This window comes from Dermacentor silvarum, chromosome 7 (assembly GCF_013339745.2).
Source record: "Dermacentor silvarum isolate Dsil-2018 chromosome 7, BIME_Dsil_1.4, whole genome shotgun sequence".
NCBI classification, from domain to species: Eukaryota; Metazoa; Arthropoda; class Arachnida; order Ixodida; family Ixodidae; genus Dermacentor; species Dermacentor silvarum.
This window is the reverse complement of record NC_051160.1, coordinates 163280080-163298255: the sequence shown is the minus strand read 5'-3', so window position 1 is coordinate 163298255 and position 18176 is coordinate 163280080. Positions and strand designations below refer to the sequence as shown.

Here is an 18176-nt window from a genome sequence, read left to right as displayed (position 1 = left end):
ATGCCAGCACATCTAGTGAAATTTAGCACACATGACGGCTTAGTGTAGCAAGTTGTCATGTGTAGTGTAGCAAGTCGTCATAACTGTAACATGCCCGGGGATCTTTCCTGAAATATTATGCGTCTTTAGGCATAATTTGCAGACTTCATCCTGGTGTCAAGAGAGGCTCCTAGCTAGGAGTATAATTGTTTGAACCAACCCACAGGGAGGCATCACGCTTACTTAAACCTTTTAAGTAAATTTACAGGCTAATCTGTAAGCACACATAACGTAAAGATGCGAATGATGGTGCCTGACATACAAGATTTGAATTGCCTGTTCACAAGTGCTTGAAGCAATTTTGATTTTCTAATTTCTTTGATATTGAGGGAGTAGTCATGGGCCGTGTGAAGCTTTATGCCCTGAAGTTATCTGCAAACTGATTCAAGTCAATTCAATTCTTCCTTTTTTCCTTGTAAAAAAGTCACAGGCCTGCGCGGCACACGCAGCACAGTCAAAGCGTAAGCTGGTGGAGCGGCTTAAGAGTAAGAATTTTGGCACCACGCACAATAAGGTCTTCGCGGCAGTCTCTTCGCCTTGCTTTGACGAGAGCGATCTCAACTGTCCGCCCGGCGTCGACGGCGAGCTGAGGTTTGTAATGCTCGCTGCACAGCAGTCTGCTGAGCCCGATGATGCTTGGTTGTAGCCGCGCACGTAGCTCTACGATTTGATTCTTCAGCAGCGGTCCGTACCTTGTGAGGAGACGCCATAACTTGTACCGAAGAGGTACGGAGCATACGTGGCGCACATCTCGCATCGGGATCGCGTTTATTGCGCGCCTCTTCTGAATCACATCTCGTCGTCGGCGCCTGTGCATGACTCATGCAGCTTTTGCAGGCGTCTTAACTAGATGGCACCGCCATGCTGGCGGAGGTTCGGGTCGTCTGCGCGTGCGCTTAGGGCGCGTTTATACGGCCTTTTTCTGACGCTGATAGCAAGCGCTTGCGTTGCTCAGTGGTAAAGTATCCGACTCCCATGCAGCAAGCCTGGATTCGATCCCGGCGGGGACCGGGTACTTTTTTTCGCATTTCGGGCGATAGCGGTTGCGCGGTGGCGGCGGACAGCAACGCGAACCGAAACGGCTATTAGAATGAGGTCATAACAGCTTACGTTGCAAAAAATACAAAGACAGAGGTTGCCACAGAAAGCCGCTATCTTGAGTAGCAAGACGGGGTAGCCACTCCCACATTGACGACAAAGCGTGCACGAGAAAATTATCGAAAACACACAAACTTTGGCACAAAAGTAGACAGAATAAGAATAAAATATCGACATCAGATAGTATAAATACTCGCTACAACAAGGCAAATATTGCGAAGTTACTTATTGCACCGTTCAGTTTTGGGTGCTACAGAAAAGAAAACAAAATTACATAGATTGCAGTCTTCATAATTACAGAATATAAACATGACTACACTCAGTAGTGACCGAGCATAGTCACATGACTACACTCGGTTGTGGCTAGTCGGTACATAGTATTTTAAGGTGAGAGAGAGAGATAATTTATTTGAAGGAAGGCAGAGAGGTCGGCCTGAGCTAGCATGCTCTAGCCTGCTACTCTGCAGAGGGGGAGGGGGGAACGGGGACATAAAGGCTGAATGAGGGGTGATGATGACATAGAAGAAAAAATACAGCACAAACGCACAGGACAAACCACAAAGAGGCGAGACAAGCACTGCGCTAGTGCTTGTCTCGTCTCTTCTTTGTGGTTTCGGTTGAATGATAGCGCTGGATTTAGTTACCTTAAAATACAGTCAGTAATGAAATATCATCATCATCATCAGCCTATATTTTATGTCCACTGCAGGACGAAGGCCTCTCCCTGCGATCTCCAATTACCCCTGTCTTGCGCTAGCGTATTCCAACTTGCGCCTGCAAATTTCCTAACTTCATCATCCCATCTGGTTTTCTGCCGACCTCGACTGCGCTTCCCTTCTCTTGGTATCCATTCTGTAACCCTAATGGTCACCGGTTATCCATCCTACGCATTACATGGCCTGCCCATCTCCATTTCTTCCGCTTAATGTCAACTAGAATATCGGCTATCCCAGTTTGTTCTCTGATCCACACCGCTCTCTTCCTGTCTCTTAACGTTAGTCCTAAGATTTTTCGTTCCATCGCTCTTTGTGCAGTCCTTAACTTGTTCTCGAGCTTCTTTGTTAACCTCCAAGTTTCTGCCCCATATGTTAGCACCGGTAGAATGCAATGATTGTACACTTTTCTTTTCAACGACAGTAGTAAGCTCCCAGTCAGGATTTGGTAATGCCTGCCGTATGCAGCTCCAACCCAATTTTATTCTTCTGTAAATTTCTTTGTCGTGATCAGGGTCCCCTGTGAGCAATTTACCTAGATAAATGTACTCCTTTACAGACTCTAGAGGCTGACTGGCGATCCTGAATTCTTGTTCCCATGCCAGGCTATTGAACATTATCTTTGTGTTCTGCATATTCATCTTCAACCCAATTCTTGCACTTTCTTGATTAAGGTCCTCAATCATTTGTTGTAATTCGTCTCCATTGTTGCTGAATAGGACAATGTCATCTGCAAACCGAAGGTTGCTGAGATATTCGCCGTTGATCCTCACTCCTAAGCCTTCCCAGTCTAAGAGCTTGAATACTTCTTCTAAGCATGCAGTGAATAGCATTGGAGAGATTGTGTCTCCTTGCCTGACCCCTTTCTTGATAGGTAACTTTCTACTTTTCTTGTGGAGAACCATGGTAGCTGTGGAATCCTTGTAGATGTTTGATAAGATATTCACGTATGCCTCCTGTACTTCTTGATTACGCAATGCCTCTATGACTGCTGGTATCTCTACTGAATTGAATGCCTTTTCATAATCTATGAAAGCCATGTAGAGAGGTTTATTGTACTCCGCAGATTTCGCGATTACCTGATTTATGACATGGATATGATCCATCGTAGAATATCCCTTCCTGAAGCCAGGCCTGTTCTCTTGGTTGGCTGAAGTCAAGTGTTGCCCTGATTCTATTGGAAATTGTCTTGGTGAATATTTTATACAATACTGAAAGCAAGCTAATGGGTCTATAATTCTTCAATTTTTTAACGTCTCCCTTCTTATGGATTAGTATAATGTTGGCGTTCTTCCAGCTCTCTGGTACACATGAAGTTGTGAGGCATTGCGTATAAAGGGCCGCAAGCTTTTCAAGCATGATATCTCCTCCATCTTTGATTAAATCTACTGTTATTCCATCTTCTCCAGCAGCTTTTCCCCTGGTCATGTCTTTCAAGGCCCTTCTAACTTCAGCGGTTCATCACTATTTTCAATGAAATTAGCTTGGCTGTTTTTGGCACTGTACAGGTCAGTATAGAATTCTTCCGCTGCTTTTACTATGTCATCGAAATTGCTGATGATATTACCATGCTTATCTTTCAGTGTACACATCTTGCCTTGTCCTATGCCAAGCTTTCTTCTTACTGATTTAATGCTGCGTCCTATTTTACGGCTTCCTCAATCTTTCCCACGTTATAATTTGGAATATCCCTTACTTTTTTCTTGTTGATTAGTTTTGACAGTTCAGCGAATTCTATCTGATCTCTTGAGTTGGACATTTTCATCTTCTGTTGTTTCTAATACTAATACTAATATACTAATAATATACTATAATATAATACTAATATACTAATAACACTAATTTACTAAGAACAAAAATGAATAACATTTTACGTAAACAAACGTATGATATTCTTTTGCTGGCATTCGAGAATTATCAATTGATCTTGCTTCATGTTGGTTAAGGGGCATCAGAAAAGTAGCCGCTACCGCAGTGGCTGGGGGCATGGTACCTCTAAGCCAGCGCTTCTGCTGGTTTCTTCCGCCACGCTCCTAGCACCTTGGAATCATGCTGAAGAAAGAATTCAGTGATTGATTGAATAATTTATAATTGATTTTGATTCCTAGTCTTTATGCAGGACATGTCGACATGTTGGCTTGTTGGCAGGTTGCTCAAGCAAAAGGCCCACTTTCAGTTACCGGCCACGATATAGCTCAGTGACTGTGGCGCTGCGCTTCTGAGAAAGACGTGTGGTTCCGATTTCGGGCTGCGGCGGGTGCATTTTGGCGAGGGCGAAATGTATAAGCGATCGTGCGCAAAGAACCCCATCTAGTGAAAGTTATACCGGAGCTTCCACTATAGGATGTCTTGCATGACCTTAGTTTGAATTGGGGTATAAATCCATGAATTAATCAATCCATTCAGCTCAAGGAAAGGTGCGAAGTGCGTTTTGACGCGGAATATTCTGTCAATAAATACATTTTGTAGTATGTATCACTTGTCTCACCTCACCTTAGTTCATAATTTTATTTACTTATTTATTTATACCCTACCGAAGGGCACCGCCCTTTGTGTTATTGTACAGATTTTACCTTCTAATTTCTTTCCACTTAACTGTGGACACATGCCGTATTGGGTTGCTACTTAAACATGCTTAAACTAAGAAGAATATTGCAAAGTTCAAAAGGACGACAAAAAAAGTAATGCAAAAAGCACAATATCATTAAGAACAAATCCAAAGAACTTAGTCTTGTATGTAAACAAAACAGAATTACATTGGGCAAAACGCAGAAGGAAGTACGCGCAAATGAGGTATTATAGACAGGATGTTTCGGAAAATCAATTCAAAAGTCCTTAAAAGTAGAACAGGTGCGATAATTATGCAATTTCCCCTTGGTTAGTTTCACCGCAGAGGCACATATGTTGCCAGTACTTGCACTAAATTAGGAAATGGCTCAGCCTAATAAATAGAGAACTGACTAGAATAATTAGACAAATTTTGAACTAAGAACAGCCGTTGTTCCGCCCGAAAGGCGAAACAACGGCTGTGTTTTAAAATTCAGCGTAACTTGAAGTAGAGATGATATTTCGGTCAGCTGATAGCGCTTGTTTTCTAGTGCGCAAAAATACGCAGGTTGTGAGCTCACTGCAACATTCGGAAACCTTATTGCGCACAGTGTTACGTTGTTGTTGCAAACGAGGACTGCAGATTTAATACTAACAATAAGGTTATATATCCTTAACACAACCGCGAGAAACACTGCCCTGCACTTAATTCATACATAACTGCAGTTTTATTGGAATCCTGAGCTATTTGTGAGAAATACGGCGCGTGAAAGGACAATGACTGAATGGCAAGAAAGCCGAAAAAATAATAGCGTTGCAGAGATAATGCTCATGCGACAACACATGCACGAACAAAATCACGCCGGCCAGGCGAAAGACTGTTTGGAGTTACGCCTATCACAGTGTTTACATTTTGTAAACATTACAAAATGTTTCACATAGCCGGTTGTTTTCAGTGGGCACAAAATCCTTGCGCCTGATTCTGTGGAGCCATACGTTTCTTCGGCTGATATTACTGTCACATCGAGGAATAGAAAATAACTTTTTTCCGTCCTCCACGCGGTTGCGGCAACCGAAGGCACAGTAGCCCGGCATACTAGCACGCAACGCTGCGAACGTTGAATTCAATCGCATAATTCCTGCGTCCACTCAACCATTAGGTACATAGGCACTCCTCGTTTGCAACAACAATGTAACAGAGGCGTGTCAAATACCAAAGTCGTCCAACTCCACGCTCTAAAACACGTACATCACATCGTACACGTACGATGTGATGACGATTTATTGGCATCCCCTTTGAAACGGGGCCGCGACAAATAGTTACCTAGCCTGCTTGATTTAATCAGGTATACAATACATGTTCTTTATCTAGCATTTTTTATACCTCTAAATAATCTTTTTCTTATGTTTTAAATTTACCTTGTACCGCTACTTATGATTTTAAGAGATCAGGTCGTATAAATCTTTTCCCTGCTATTTTTCCACCAGTACTCTAATCGCCTCTTGCTTATCTCTACGGCTGATCTGTTGGTGTTTCTTTCCATTTTGAACCCAAGCACTTCTGGAAGTTGTACGTTACCTACGGTTCTCGCTGGGTGAATCCCATCGCATTCCATTACGATGTGCTAAGTGGTCTCAGGATCTTTACTGCAACATACACATGCCTCATCTAGTTCCGAATATTTGCTCGAGTATGTTTTGGTCCTTAGGCAACCAGCTCGAGCCTCCAATAGCAAGGCACCGCCCTTTGTGTTATTGTACAGATTTTACCTTCTAATTTCTTTCTACTCATTCTTGTAAATTTCCATGGTCATTTTAACACGAAAGTGTTTTATGCCGGGGTCCACCAAGACTTCACTGACGTATTTCCGTCACGGAAATACGTCATAGAACATAATACAAAGAAAGAAACCAGAAGAAAAAGTTCCACAAACATGCAAAATTTGGAAATCGAACCCACGACCTCTCGGTCCGCGACGATAGATCGCCGAGCGTTTAACCCATTGCGCCACAAACGCATTCGCAGAGAGCTACACAGACGCGCCTTATATATCTAACACTCCTCCGTGTACCCGCGCTCTTGCTCGGGGCGGTGCCGCCGCCTACGAGCAGAAAAGAGAAGTACTGCATTATGACACTAACGCGCACCGACAGTGAACGCTTCGGTGGTCTCAGCACTACGACGCCTCGATGCCAGCATTCGAAGGGACGCTGGCATCAAGAAGCACTACCAACGCCACTTAGGTGGCGTTCACCGTACTCAGCACAGCGGAGCGTGGCCTCCGCAATTAGCTCTGAAAATGTTTCTGAAGTTGATCGCGGAGGCTGCAATTACGACGCGCTGTACGCGCTGATTTGACTCGGTGACGATTCAGTTACGTGCTTTGTCTTGCGCGTTGTATTAGTGTGTCTGTTACGTGCTTCGTCTCTCGCGTTGTGCTAGCGTGTGCAGCGTAGTGCAGCTTCCATATGCACGACAGTTGCTCATGGTCATCGACGTTGGTAGTCGTGATGGAGGAGACGTGCCACCAGGCGTCAGCGTGGGTGCATCAACGCCTAAGGGCGCTTTAGCCACAAAACACCAATAGACATTATATATCAATGTGCAATAAACATTACACTACTTCTGTGAAGACACGTTTCACTTTCGTGTTCTATACCGATTCCTATATAAGAGGGATCAACCACATCTTTTTGTTTCCATTCTTTGCATCCAATTCACTGTCTCTATTTCTCTCACTTTCTTTCTGATGACTCCTGGTTGTCTATTCGCAGTTTCGATTATCCTGTAATTGGTTGCCAACTTCCTTGACCTCTTCCTCCATTCTGTGTCCACGCTTTTCATGTACAGATACTTGTTCACTAATTTAGCCGCTAATTTATTTTCATCCATGTTCCTGAGCCTTTCTTCAAAACTAATTTTGATCTGTGCTTCTTGGACTTCAAAAGAAGCCCACCCATATCACCCTGCAGTGCCTCATTTGTGGTTTCTCCGTGGGCTCCCAAGCCAACCGGCCTACTGACCTTTGGTTAACTTCCAACCCCGACAAGATATCCCATTTTAAGCATATAATGGCATTTGCGAATGTTAGCGCTGGCACCATTACTCCTTTCCAGATTCCACGCACCTTATGCTTTTGTGGCCCCACAGTGGTCTGCGTTTCATTATTGCTGCATTCCGCTCCCCCTTTATTTTCATAATATCTTGTTGGTGGCTTGAGTAATTCTTTCCTTCGTTTATATGTACGCCGATGTATTTATATTGCTTCACTATGGGTATTACTTGCTGTTGAATTGACACCACGAAGTTACTCGTGTGTTCATTAAAGATTATAATTCCTGATTTCTCTGTGCCGAACTTAAGGCCTATATTTGTCGCTGCGTTGCCACAGATATTCGCAAGTATCTGTAAATCTTTTTTATTGTCCGCTACTAGCACAATGTCGTCGGTGTAAATCAGTCCAGGGACCTTCTGTTGCACCATTTGTCCATTATGGATGTAGGATAAACGAAAACCTAATTCACCGCTTTCCAGTCGTCTTTCTATACCCTTAAGTAAAGCGTGAACATCCCGCCAGCACAGCGACCCCTGCTGGATACTTTGGTCGGGGCGCGAAGGCGAAAATGGTCACGTGTCGTCAACCGGCCTATCGCAGGGCGCGGCGGCTAGATCACCACCTTTCGTTACTTTTGAAAGATAGAGAGCTTTAGTTGGTGCCGGAGAACTACCTCCCCCTCCCTCTCTCTAATCCTTCCACGGGCTTTCGCGCGACGGAAAACGTCGCGGTCTCTCCGCCGCGCGTTTGCTCTCAGTGAAATTGCGCGTCCCTCGCGCGCGTTCACTCGCACATACAGCATACGGCGTGCGGCGACGATTTTATTGTCTTGGACTTTATACGGAACCTCACGGTGACGGGGACGTCGACGGTAGAAATCCGCTTGGAGTGCCCATATAATTACTTTCGCAATTAAATGCATAAGCTAGTTCTGTCCTCTGCTCTCGCTTTTTGAAGGTGCAGCGGCTTCCTTACATTGGTTGCCCTATTACCCCGTCGTCTTAAGCTTTACAAGCTTCACAACGCGGGTTTACCACTGCAGCGACCCGTTAATTGGTCAGATCCCATGACTATTACATCCTGATTTTCGTGCTGCGTAGACACATGCTACCAAGAAAACAAAAAAAGCCGCGTTCCAGTTGGTGCCTGTATTAAATTTTTCCAATTCAGTATGGTATAGATGGATCTTTGTTGCACGTTTGAAGATTAAAACCACGTAGCATGTTCACAAAGTCGATATCTGTCTAACAAAGCAAATAGAAAAAGAAAGGGGGGGGGGCAGGAACTGTGGCAGTACTCTTTCGTAGTTCAAGTGTTTTCGTGAGGGCTTTGTTTTATACGCGTTGTGTGCGATCCATCTCCTAGGCAAGATCAGGTAAAACTCTATTTGCACTAGAAGTTATACCTGTCATTTGCAATTATTTATGCCTATTTGCCTGAAGCCTATTTGTGTTTCATGAAGAATCACGAAAAAAGTAAAAAAAAAACAAAGGAAAATAACAATAGGCGTAAATGGGCGCCTCAAGGTTGTGGAAGCAACAGCTGTCGTTCGCCGAGTGCCCACAAGATGGCTCTAAATGACCCGCTGCATGACTTGACGAGTGACGACAAGGTGTCCATTAAACAGCAAGCCATACTTATAATCAAGCAAATGTACACCTGGGTTGATGTTGAAGTTGAAGTTCATTTTACCACATAAGTACACTGATGTACATAAGCGGTGGGAATTGTGGGATAAAAGCTGTTTACAGATAAAAGGTGCTTACACATAAACTAAGAAAGACCTACTCTAACTGCCAAGAAATTCTCAGGATGATTGCGGCTGCAATAAAACAGGGTTCACTTTCGGTCTGCCATAAACATGAGGTAATGCGAGCAACTGGGGAAGAAGTAATGGTGCAACTGCTGACGTTTACAAATGCCTTTCTGTGCTTAAACTGAAACATCTTGTCGGAGTTGGAAGCTAACTAAAGGCCGGGGGGATGATTGGCACTGGGGGCTCACGGTAATACCACAATAGAGGCAGTCTAAGTTGACATGCGCTTGCCTTTTGTTTTTGAAGCCGAAGATGCGCAGAGCAAGATTAGTTTTCAGAAACCCTCAATGGCAAATGAGCACAAAAGCGTGGGCACGGAATACAGGCAGAGATCAAGAAGGTAGCTACAAAATACAGAGTAGTGAAAAATTCATGAGACATTCCGGTGTCATCAAAAAGAAAGTGCGAGAAGCAGAGACAGAAAATTGGGTCTAAAAATAAAAAGTACATGAAGATCTAAAAATACGGCAAGAAAGAAAGAAACAGGAGAAAAATGTGTAAGACAACACAAAGCGTAGTGTTTTGCTATTTGAGATTCGAGTTGGCTGTCTGACGACAAAAACATACCGGAGCAAATCTTCACAAAAACTATGATGCATATGTATGCTACACAATTCTAGAGACGACTGAACACATTTTAATGAAATTCCAGGATGTTAACGAAGCAAGAACCATAGGAAACGCTGACCTTCGAGAATCGCTGGGATTCAAAATTGGTGGAAGCGCTAACTGGTCAGTGGTCGAGATCAGCGAGAGAAGTTGAGAAATAAAACCCGGGAAGAGATTGATGTAGTCAGGGTCGTTGCATGCATAGGTACCTCAGCAGCATAGATATGAGGTTCAAGGAGAGGTAGGCAAAATCTAGACTGTAATTATTATCATGTAATCATCATCATCAGCCTATTTTTGGGTCCACTTCAGGACGAAGGCCTCTTCCAGCGATCTTAAATTATCCCTGTCTGGCGCTAGCTGATTGCAGCTTGATTGCGGTTTTTGACTTGCTTTTGAGCTTCTTTGTTAACTTCCAAGTTTCTACTCCATATGTTAGCACCAGTAGAAGCAATGCTTGTACACTGTTCTTTTCAACGACAGTGGTAAGCTCCCAGTCAGGATTTGGTAAACCCTGCCGTATGCACTGCAACCCCTTCTTGTGCTGTAAATTCCCTTATCACGAGACTGCAATAGATGCACTAAAATCTTATTAGCTAAATCAGGCTAGGTGAAGTTTCCTCGCCGCCCTGTTTCAAGAGTATGCCAAAAAATCATCATAATTAGCTGCAACAGGAACAGCGAATGCCGAGCATTCACCAAGGTGTGCAGTAGCTGCACCGTACCAGCGTACTTGTTAACCTGCAGCTGAAGTCAAGATTGAAGGGCAAGTGTACGTGCTTGAAGGGCACCATGCGCAAGAGGGACAGAAACCTCGTATCGCATGTAGCTTAAGTCCTAGTTTTAATTGAAGGGCTCTATTTTTTCTTAATTTATGAATATCTCTGTAAGAATATTATTTACTTCGATCATTATTTTATCTAAAAAATCACGCCATTCACTTCGTAACTATGGTCGTACTCACTACACTTGCACCGACCGAGCGCCTTAACCTAGTAATGTAAAGAAGAAACTAGCGAGAGGCCGTGCTGCCGAGCGTTCATTTATTTATTTATTTATTTGACAATACTGCCAGCTGCTTTTTGGCAGCCAAAGCAGGAGTGGTATAGAAAAAAAGGGACACCGTACAAGCAAAGAGAATGTCGAAAGAAAATTCGAACACAGCAAGGTCAAATACAGTGCAACACAGATCATACTTGTACGCTACTGCGCAGAACAATCTCTGCGAAACTAAAGACACGAGTTAAATAAAAATTCAGTACGAAAGGAATTGCGTGCTTCGCTCACATCTGAGAAATAGCTGATAAGAAAGAGTCGATGGTACGCTTGTTCGTTACCTCTTGTGGAAGCCTGTTCCAGTCTCTTATCGTTCTAGGAAAAAATGAAAATTGATAGGCGACAGTTCTAGCCTGGGGTACAATAAAGGTAAGTTCATGCTTTCCGCGGGTACTTCTACACGTGTTAAACTGTAAGTAATTGTCAAAATTCATTTTAGTTTGGCCGTTGACTATCGTGTAAAGCATCTTGAGACGGTGTAACTTACGGCGTTCCTCCAGTGTTGGAAGACCAGACCGTGAACGGAGATCGGATAGTGACACCTGTCTTCCGTAGGCATTAAAAATGAACCTGAGTGCTCTTTTTTTGTACTTTTTCCAGCTTATCTGTATCAGTCTTAGTGTGCGGGTCCCAAACGATATCACCATATTCAAGCAGGGGACGCACCAGTGAAGTATAACCAACTAGTTTTGTTTTGCTCGTACAGTGCTTCAGACGTTGCCGAAGTAACCATAGTCTTTTTGAGGCTGACGAAACTATGTTTTGAATGTGCGCACTCCATCTTAAATGGCGAGATATTTCAATCCCCAGATATTTAAACGTATCGACAAGCGTAATCCCAACGTCGTTAATTTTGTATGCATGCGATAGTGGACTCTTCTTTTTTGTTACGGTCATTTGGGAGCACTTAGGAATATTTAGGCTCATTTTCCAGGTCTGGCACCAGTTAGAAATTGATGTTAGGGAATTGCTTAATAGTAATTGGTAATCTTTAGTTTGAATGGCATGATAAACAACGCAGTCATCCGCGAAAAATCGACATTGTACGGCAATGTCAAGCGAGAGATCATTCAGATATACAAGAAAAAGTAATGGTCCAAGGACGGACCCTTGAGGAACGCCTGAAAGGACTTGAGCCATTGATGATTTAGAGTCCCCTATTTGAACATATTGTTGGCGTTGCGTTAGGTAAGAGTCAAGCCATCGCAGAATACGCTCATTTCTAAAGAGACGCTATAGTTTTAATATCATTTTGGAATGCGACACGCGGTCAAAGGCTTTTTCAATGTCTAGAAAGATTATGTCGACCTGGCCACTATTATCAAGAACTGCAAACAAATCATTAGTAATGTGAAGTAACTGTGTCACTGTTGAAAGGCCGCGCCTAAATCCGTGCTGACTGTTCAAGAAAAAAGTGTTGCCTTCTAGGAAGCTGCTTAAATGTTTGAAAAGAAAGTGTTCTAATACCTTGCTAGCTGTGCACAACAACGACACCGGGCGATAATTAGTCACTGTGAGCTTATCGCCAGTTTTGTGTATCGGTATAATTTTACCTATTTTCCAGTCAGAAGGAACTTCTCCTTTCTGCAAACTTTCGGTAAAAATAATATAAAGATACTTGGCACACCACTCCGCGTATCTAAACAAAAATGCATTTGGGATTTCGTCGGGTCCCGAAGATTTCCTAATGTCTAAGCTGAGCAATGCTGAAAAAATACCTTCTTCTGTGATTAGTAGCTCTGGAAGTTCATACATAGATGCGTTGCTGACATCTACATTGTTATCGGCACTGCGCAGAAAAACGGACGAAAAGTAGTCGTTGTATGCCGTTGCTATACAGGTTGGGTCAGTGACGTCCTTATCGTGTATTTTCAATTTGTTAACTGGTTCCTTCTTTTGTGTCAAATGAAGCCAAAACTTTCTCGGGTCGCTGGAAAGGAAGTTGTGCATTTTGACGTTGAAAAAAAGTGAATCTGGACGATTTTATTTTCGAACGCAAATCCGATCGCAGCATAGCCAAAGTGCCGCTATCTCTGTGCTTTCGTTTTACGCGCCGCTTTAGATGAAGGATTTCGCGCGTTATCCAGGGGCTTCGTCGTTTGCTCTTGTGTTTTTTCGGAATGTATTTATTCATGCAATGACGCACCGCACATTTGAAGTGCAACCACAAACTATCAACAGTTGTAAAGTTCCTGTGACACTGCAAAAAGAAATCATAGTCTTGTTCCAGGAAGTCTAATATGCTAACATCGTCCGCATTATTGAAATCATAGTAGAGCTTTGGCTTGCTGCGCTCAGCTTTACGCCACAGTTGGCTTTTAAGAAGGACAGAGAAATGGTCCGATATGCAGGGCACGACATCGGCAGTATAACCTAGCTCACTGACGTTTTCGGATATGAAGACGAGGTCAAGAATCGAACTCGATACCGCAGTTTGGCGCGTTGGGGTATGCACTACCTGGTGTAGATCGAATGCATATGCGATATCTAGCAACATATCCGCGTGTTGGCATGTTGAAGTAGCACACATCAAGTCCCAATCTATATTAGGCATGTTGAAGTCGCCACTGATTATAACGCAACTGTAGCGCTTTTTGTTGTCGTACAGAAAGTCGTGTAGTGCCTCCAACATAGAGATGTCAGCACTGGGTGGTCGATAGACAGCTCCGATAACTACGTTTTGGCAGGAAAGTTTGGTAGCTATCCACACCATTTCAATCTGCTTATTGTGTGGGACCAGCGTATACTGAATGCCTTTCTTCATCAGAAGTGCCACTCCTCCCCCTCTTGAACAGCGATCTTGCCGGATAATTTCATGCGTTGCAGGCACAACATCTGCATCATCTATGCTATCGTGAAGCCAAGTCTCTGTTACCACGGTGATGTCGGGATCATAGGCAATGAGTAAACCTTCCAGATCGTCGCTTTTATTTACAATGCTTCTAGCGTTGACATTCATTAAGGATAAAGCTATTCGGCTGTGAGAAACTATTGGCTGTAGTTGGGGGTTGTTTGGATTGCACTGTTGGGTGCAGTCATCCCAAGAGCATAGTCATTGACTAGTAGACTGAACAAGTTCGTTCCGCGCCTCATTCCAAAAGTAAAGGGTTCCATTGATTCTAACCTTGTCGAAAACAAGGGTGACCTTATCCCCATTCGACCTGTTTACTTTGGTACTTGCCCAAAGCTTCTTACGGATAGACTGCACCCTATAGGCGAAAAGTCCTCCAAAATACTGAATTCCGTATCTCGCAATTTACCACAGTTCTTCAAAATCCTAAATTTGTCTCTCCCATCAAGAAGTTTGAGAATCACTGGACGACACTTATTCTCTGTTGGCCTACCGATTCTGTGGATTCGTTCAATATCCACGTTGGGCAGCTTCAGCAGGTCCTCAAGGATATCTTTCGATACTGTCCGCTCAAGAGAGGGAATTCGCTCCCCTTTTGCTTCCTTTACTCCAAAAATGATGAGGTTATTGCGTCTGCTTCGGTTCTCGAGGTCGTCAATCTTCAAAAGCAGGCTGTCAACTGTCTCTTGCAAGGCATCAACCTTGTATATTTGGTGACCGTTGAAGCTATGTTATCCAATTTCGTGTCAATAGCGTTCAATTTGTCGGTAGACTCTCTAAATTTACTGTTTGTCGTTTGCTTGAGGTCTCGTATGTCGTCGCGTATGATTTTAAGAATGTCTTCAGTAGACGGACCCGGATTAAACTCAATGTCTCCACAACACGGTAACAAATTAACAAAACAGTGATACATCATCAATGTAAGATCAAGAATGGACCGTGGGCACGGCAGAAGCAAGAGGCATACGTTATTGCTACGGTAGGAATGAACCAAATGGTCTTGCCTCACCTGCACAATAAACAAGAAGGGATTCGTGAGACGCATGGTCTCGGTGCTTCCGCCGTGCCCACTGGTCGTGATCCGTGCAGTGCAGTCTCTTAAGTACACCCATGTAGACGACGTAGGTGACGTTGGTATCACGTGAACGTCAGGCACAGCTCTCCAACCGCGCAGGCTCCATAGATAGTCGTCGGCACCGTGAAACGATGTGTCAAACGATGTGTCAAACCCGACAACTTGATGCGCAGTCGTAGTAGGATTAGGTAGATTGTCGGTGTTCAGTGTCTCGGCTGATACAGGTGAAGAAATGAAAAGGACGGCCTGCACAATAAACAAGAAGGGATTCGTGAGACGCATGGTCTCGGTGCTTCCACCGTGCCCACTGGTCGTGATCCGTGCAGTGCAGTCTCTTAAGTACACCCATGTAGACGGCGTAGGTGACGTTGGTATCACGTGAACGTCAGGCACAGCTCTCCAACCGCGCAGGCTCCATAGATAGTCGTCGGCACCGTGAAACGATGTGTCAAACGATGTGTCAAACCCGACAACTTGATGCGCAGTCGTAGTAGGATTAGGTAGATTGTCGGTGTTCAGTGCCTCGGCTGGTACAGGTGAGGAAATGAAAAGGACGGCCTGCACAATAAAGAAGAAGGGATTCGTGAGACGCATGGTCTCGGTGCTTCCGCCGGTTCGTCCTCTCACCATCCAGGTTTCCTCTTTACAGTAATTATTTTATCTTGAACAGGAATTAATATTTTCTCTAAATTTCAAATATAACATACAGTGGGCACTACTTGCCGGAACTCGGAGCGTTAATATTCTGTGTGTACATTTCAAAGGATGTTTGGCAATTCTGGATACGTGCGCTACTCAATGAAAGGTCCTGTTGTTCTAGAGAGGGTTTCTCTTGAGGTTGCTCTTGATTTAGGCTGTTGTTGCTTCCGTTGTTCCTGTGTTTCATTCTGCGCAATCGTGACACCTGCGGCTTAGATTATTTCTCTGTTATGTTCTTTTTTTGCGCTTCGAAGAAGCTGATGAACCCTATAAGGAGGAGGCGCTAGAGCACCAGTTTTTGTATATTGTGCCAATATAGTAAGTCATGAGACACCTACTTGTCTTGGATTTATTTACTTGGTCTATTGATAGAGCTCAACTTATCGATACGTTCAAAGGCGATTCCTAACGCAGAATTGATAGGTGGAGTCCGAAATGATAAGTAGGCTTTCTTAGTGCAGATTAATTCAATGTGCACAGTGAAACATGGGCTTATGTTGTGGCTTTAATGTTGCCATAGACTGGAGTAGCCTGTTTAAGCTTTAGATCTCCTTGTTAACTAATAACTTGCACTCACTATGACTGCATTTACTGCTCAATAACATTCAAGTTTAATAAATTTCGAGGCAATGGAGGTAATTGCCCCACCTGAGCGTCGCCTCGAGAAAACAAGGCACGCTCCGCTCGTCGTTGCAAACGCTAGAAGACGTGGCTCTTTCTTTCACACGGCTGGCGGACCTTCCGGGAACACTACATCTTGTACACACGCACTGAGAAGTGCTGGTCTCCTCATTTCTCAAATAATCTGCTCTTCTCTGCGTTGGAGAACTGGCCATATAAGATGTACGGGATACTATGGTACTGATCGGCGCCAACCATATAACAAAAGCCTGTCGAGAGCAAAGGTCTAAAAGCTTATGCTGGAGTAAAGTTCGATCCTTTCCGTTGTTGTGGTAAGCAAGTACATACACGTTTAGCGCGACAAGGCAAAACCATTGTCCTGATAATAGTAAATTTACGTTGTTATGGCCATAGTATACATGCTTCTGCCATTTCTTATTGTTGTGTCTTTTATTGTTGCGCTCGCTTTGGGCAAGTACGTCGTGCTCTGGGTGGTGTATTTTCTGGTAAATTATTTCTGTACTAATGCATTCTTTGACTGCGAAGCCACACTCACAAGCACTTATGAGCGTATTGGCAGGTATTTATCATGTGCAATTAAAAGGGCATGATAATGTAAACGTGTTCTTTTCTGTTTTTACACTCAGATGACAGCAACGAGTAAAGGGAATGATAATGTAAACGTGTTCTTTTCTGTATTTACAGACTCAGATGACAGCAATGAGCAAAGGGCATGAAGTGGAGCTCGAAAGAGAGAAGGCCGAATACCAGAAGCAATTGCAAGTCGTGAATAATCTGCGTCAAGACGCGGTCCAGCTGCCACAGCAGCGTCAGCCTCAGGCGGTGCAGCTCCGAATGCAATCCACAATATCGACGGAAGTTAGCTATTCTCTAAGGCGACCGGTACAAAGAGAAAGTTGAGCTTTTCAGTGGATATTTATTCAACTCCACTTGAATGAAGGGAGGCTGTTCTTCAATTACGCCTGTAAGCAATACGTTTTTTTATAAAAATGAGTTGTTTGGTTGGATTTTTGGTTTAATTGGTACAAACGCAACTAAGATTATATAGCACCAGAAACAAGGTTCTGGTATTACAAACATCAACACGTCCGTCACACAATCACATGTGCTTCAAGGTGGTGTGAATTGTCACTTGTTTCTAGAATTTGAAACATGTGACTGTTTTACCCGATATTCTAGTCAAATCAAATAAGGTTGGAATGGTATGTAGTTTGTATGAAATCTCTTGAAACTCATGTGTTAAGGTTGGTAAACTTCACTGACCTGCATTTTGTCTAATCGAATACATGTCAATAAAATGTGATTGACTATCATATGTTTTTGGCATTTATTAGGTACTGCTCAATTACCTTCAACTTTAATAAATTTCTTCAATTTTAAATAGAACAATATGCGTTAAACGTGTGTTACTAACCTAAATACGTGATACAATGACATCCACGAAACGCTTTTGCGCAAATTCAACTCCCGTCCTGCATTCCGGTACGATGCATTTATTTATCAAATAAAGCTCTGCGAAAAGCATTTATGAAGTCAATTATAGGTACATTAATTAGCTTGGCTGTTATAGTGCAGACTGTTTTAGATACGCAATTATCGTCTTTGTTTTCTTGAATCCCCGTACGAGTTCAGACTCAGCTCAGCCGAATCACTTAAGCTTCAGTCTCGCGGTACGAAGGATAGTTGAGATGCCTTCAATGTAAGGTGCGCAGTTCGTATTTATTTTAGGAGATATTAGGTCACTCAGGGGGCCTGTGTGTATTGTTCATTTATTTATTTCACAGTACTGCAGGCCAGATCGGCTCAAGCAGAACAAGGAAAGGGTTTAAAAATGGAAGGAAAATGCTAGTATCAGACATACATAATTATTAAGAAAATTAGCAATATGAGAATTCAGATTAACAAATGACCAAGCTTATATTTCAGCACCTGCGAAAAATGAATTCCGACAAAACAGCGTACTAATGTTACATCC

General features: G+C 43.3%; 1 protein-coding gene across 5 annotated transcripts in view; it reads left to right on the top strand.

The window, feature by feature from the left end:
* LOC119458642 (protein Hook homolog 1-like) overlaps positions 1-17510 on the top strand; it is a 140847-nt gene extending 123337 nt beyond the window's left edge. For all 5 annotated transcript variants that reach the window (XM_049671330.1, XM_049671331.1, XM_049671332.1 and 2 more), the window contains one exon: positions 16886-17510. In XM_049671330.1, the coding sequence (XP_049527287.1) occupies positions 16886-17101 (216 nt within the window). In that variant the 3' untranslated portion in view covers positions 17102-17510. The remainder of the gene's footprint in view (positions 1-16885) is intronic.
* The last annotated feature ends 666 nt before the right edge of the window (positions 17511-18176 follow it).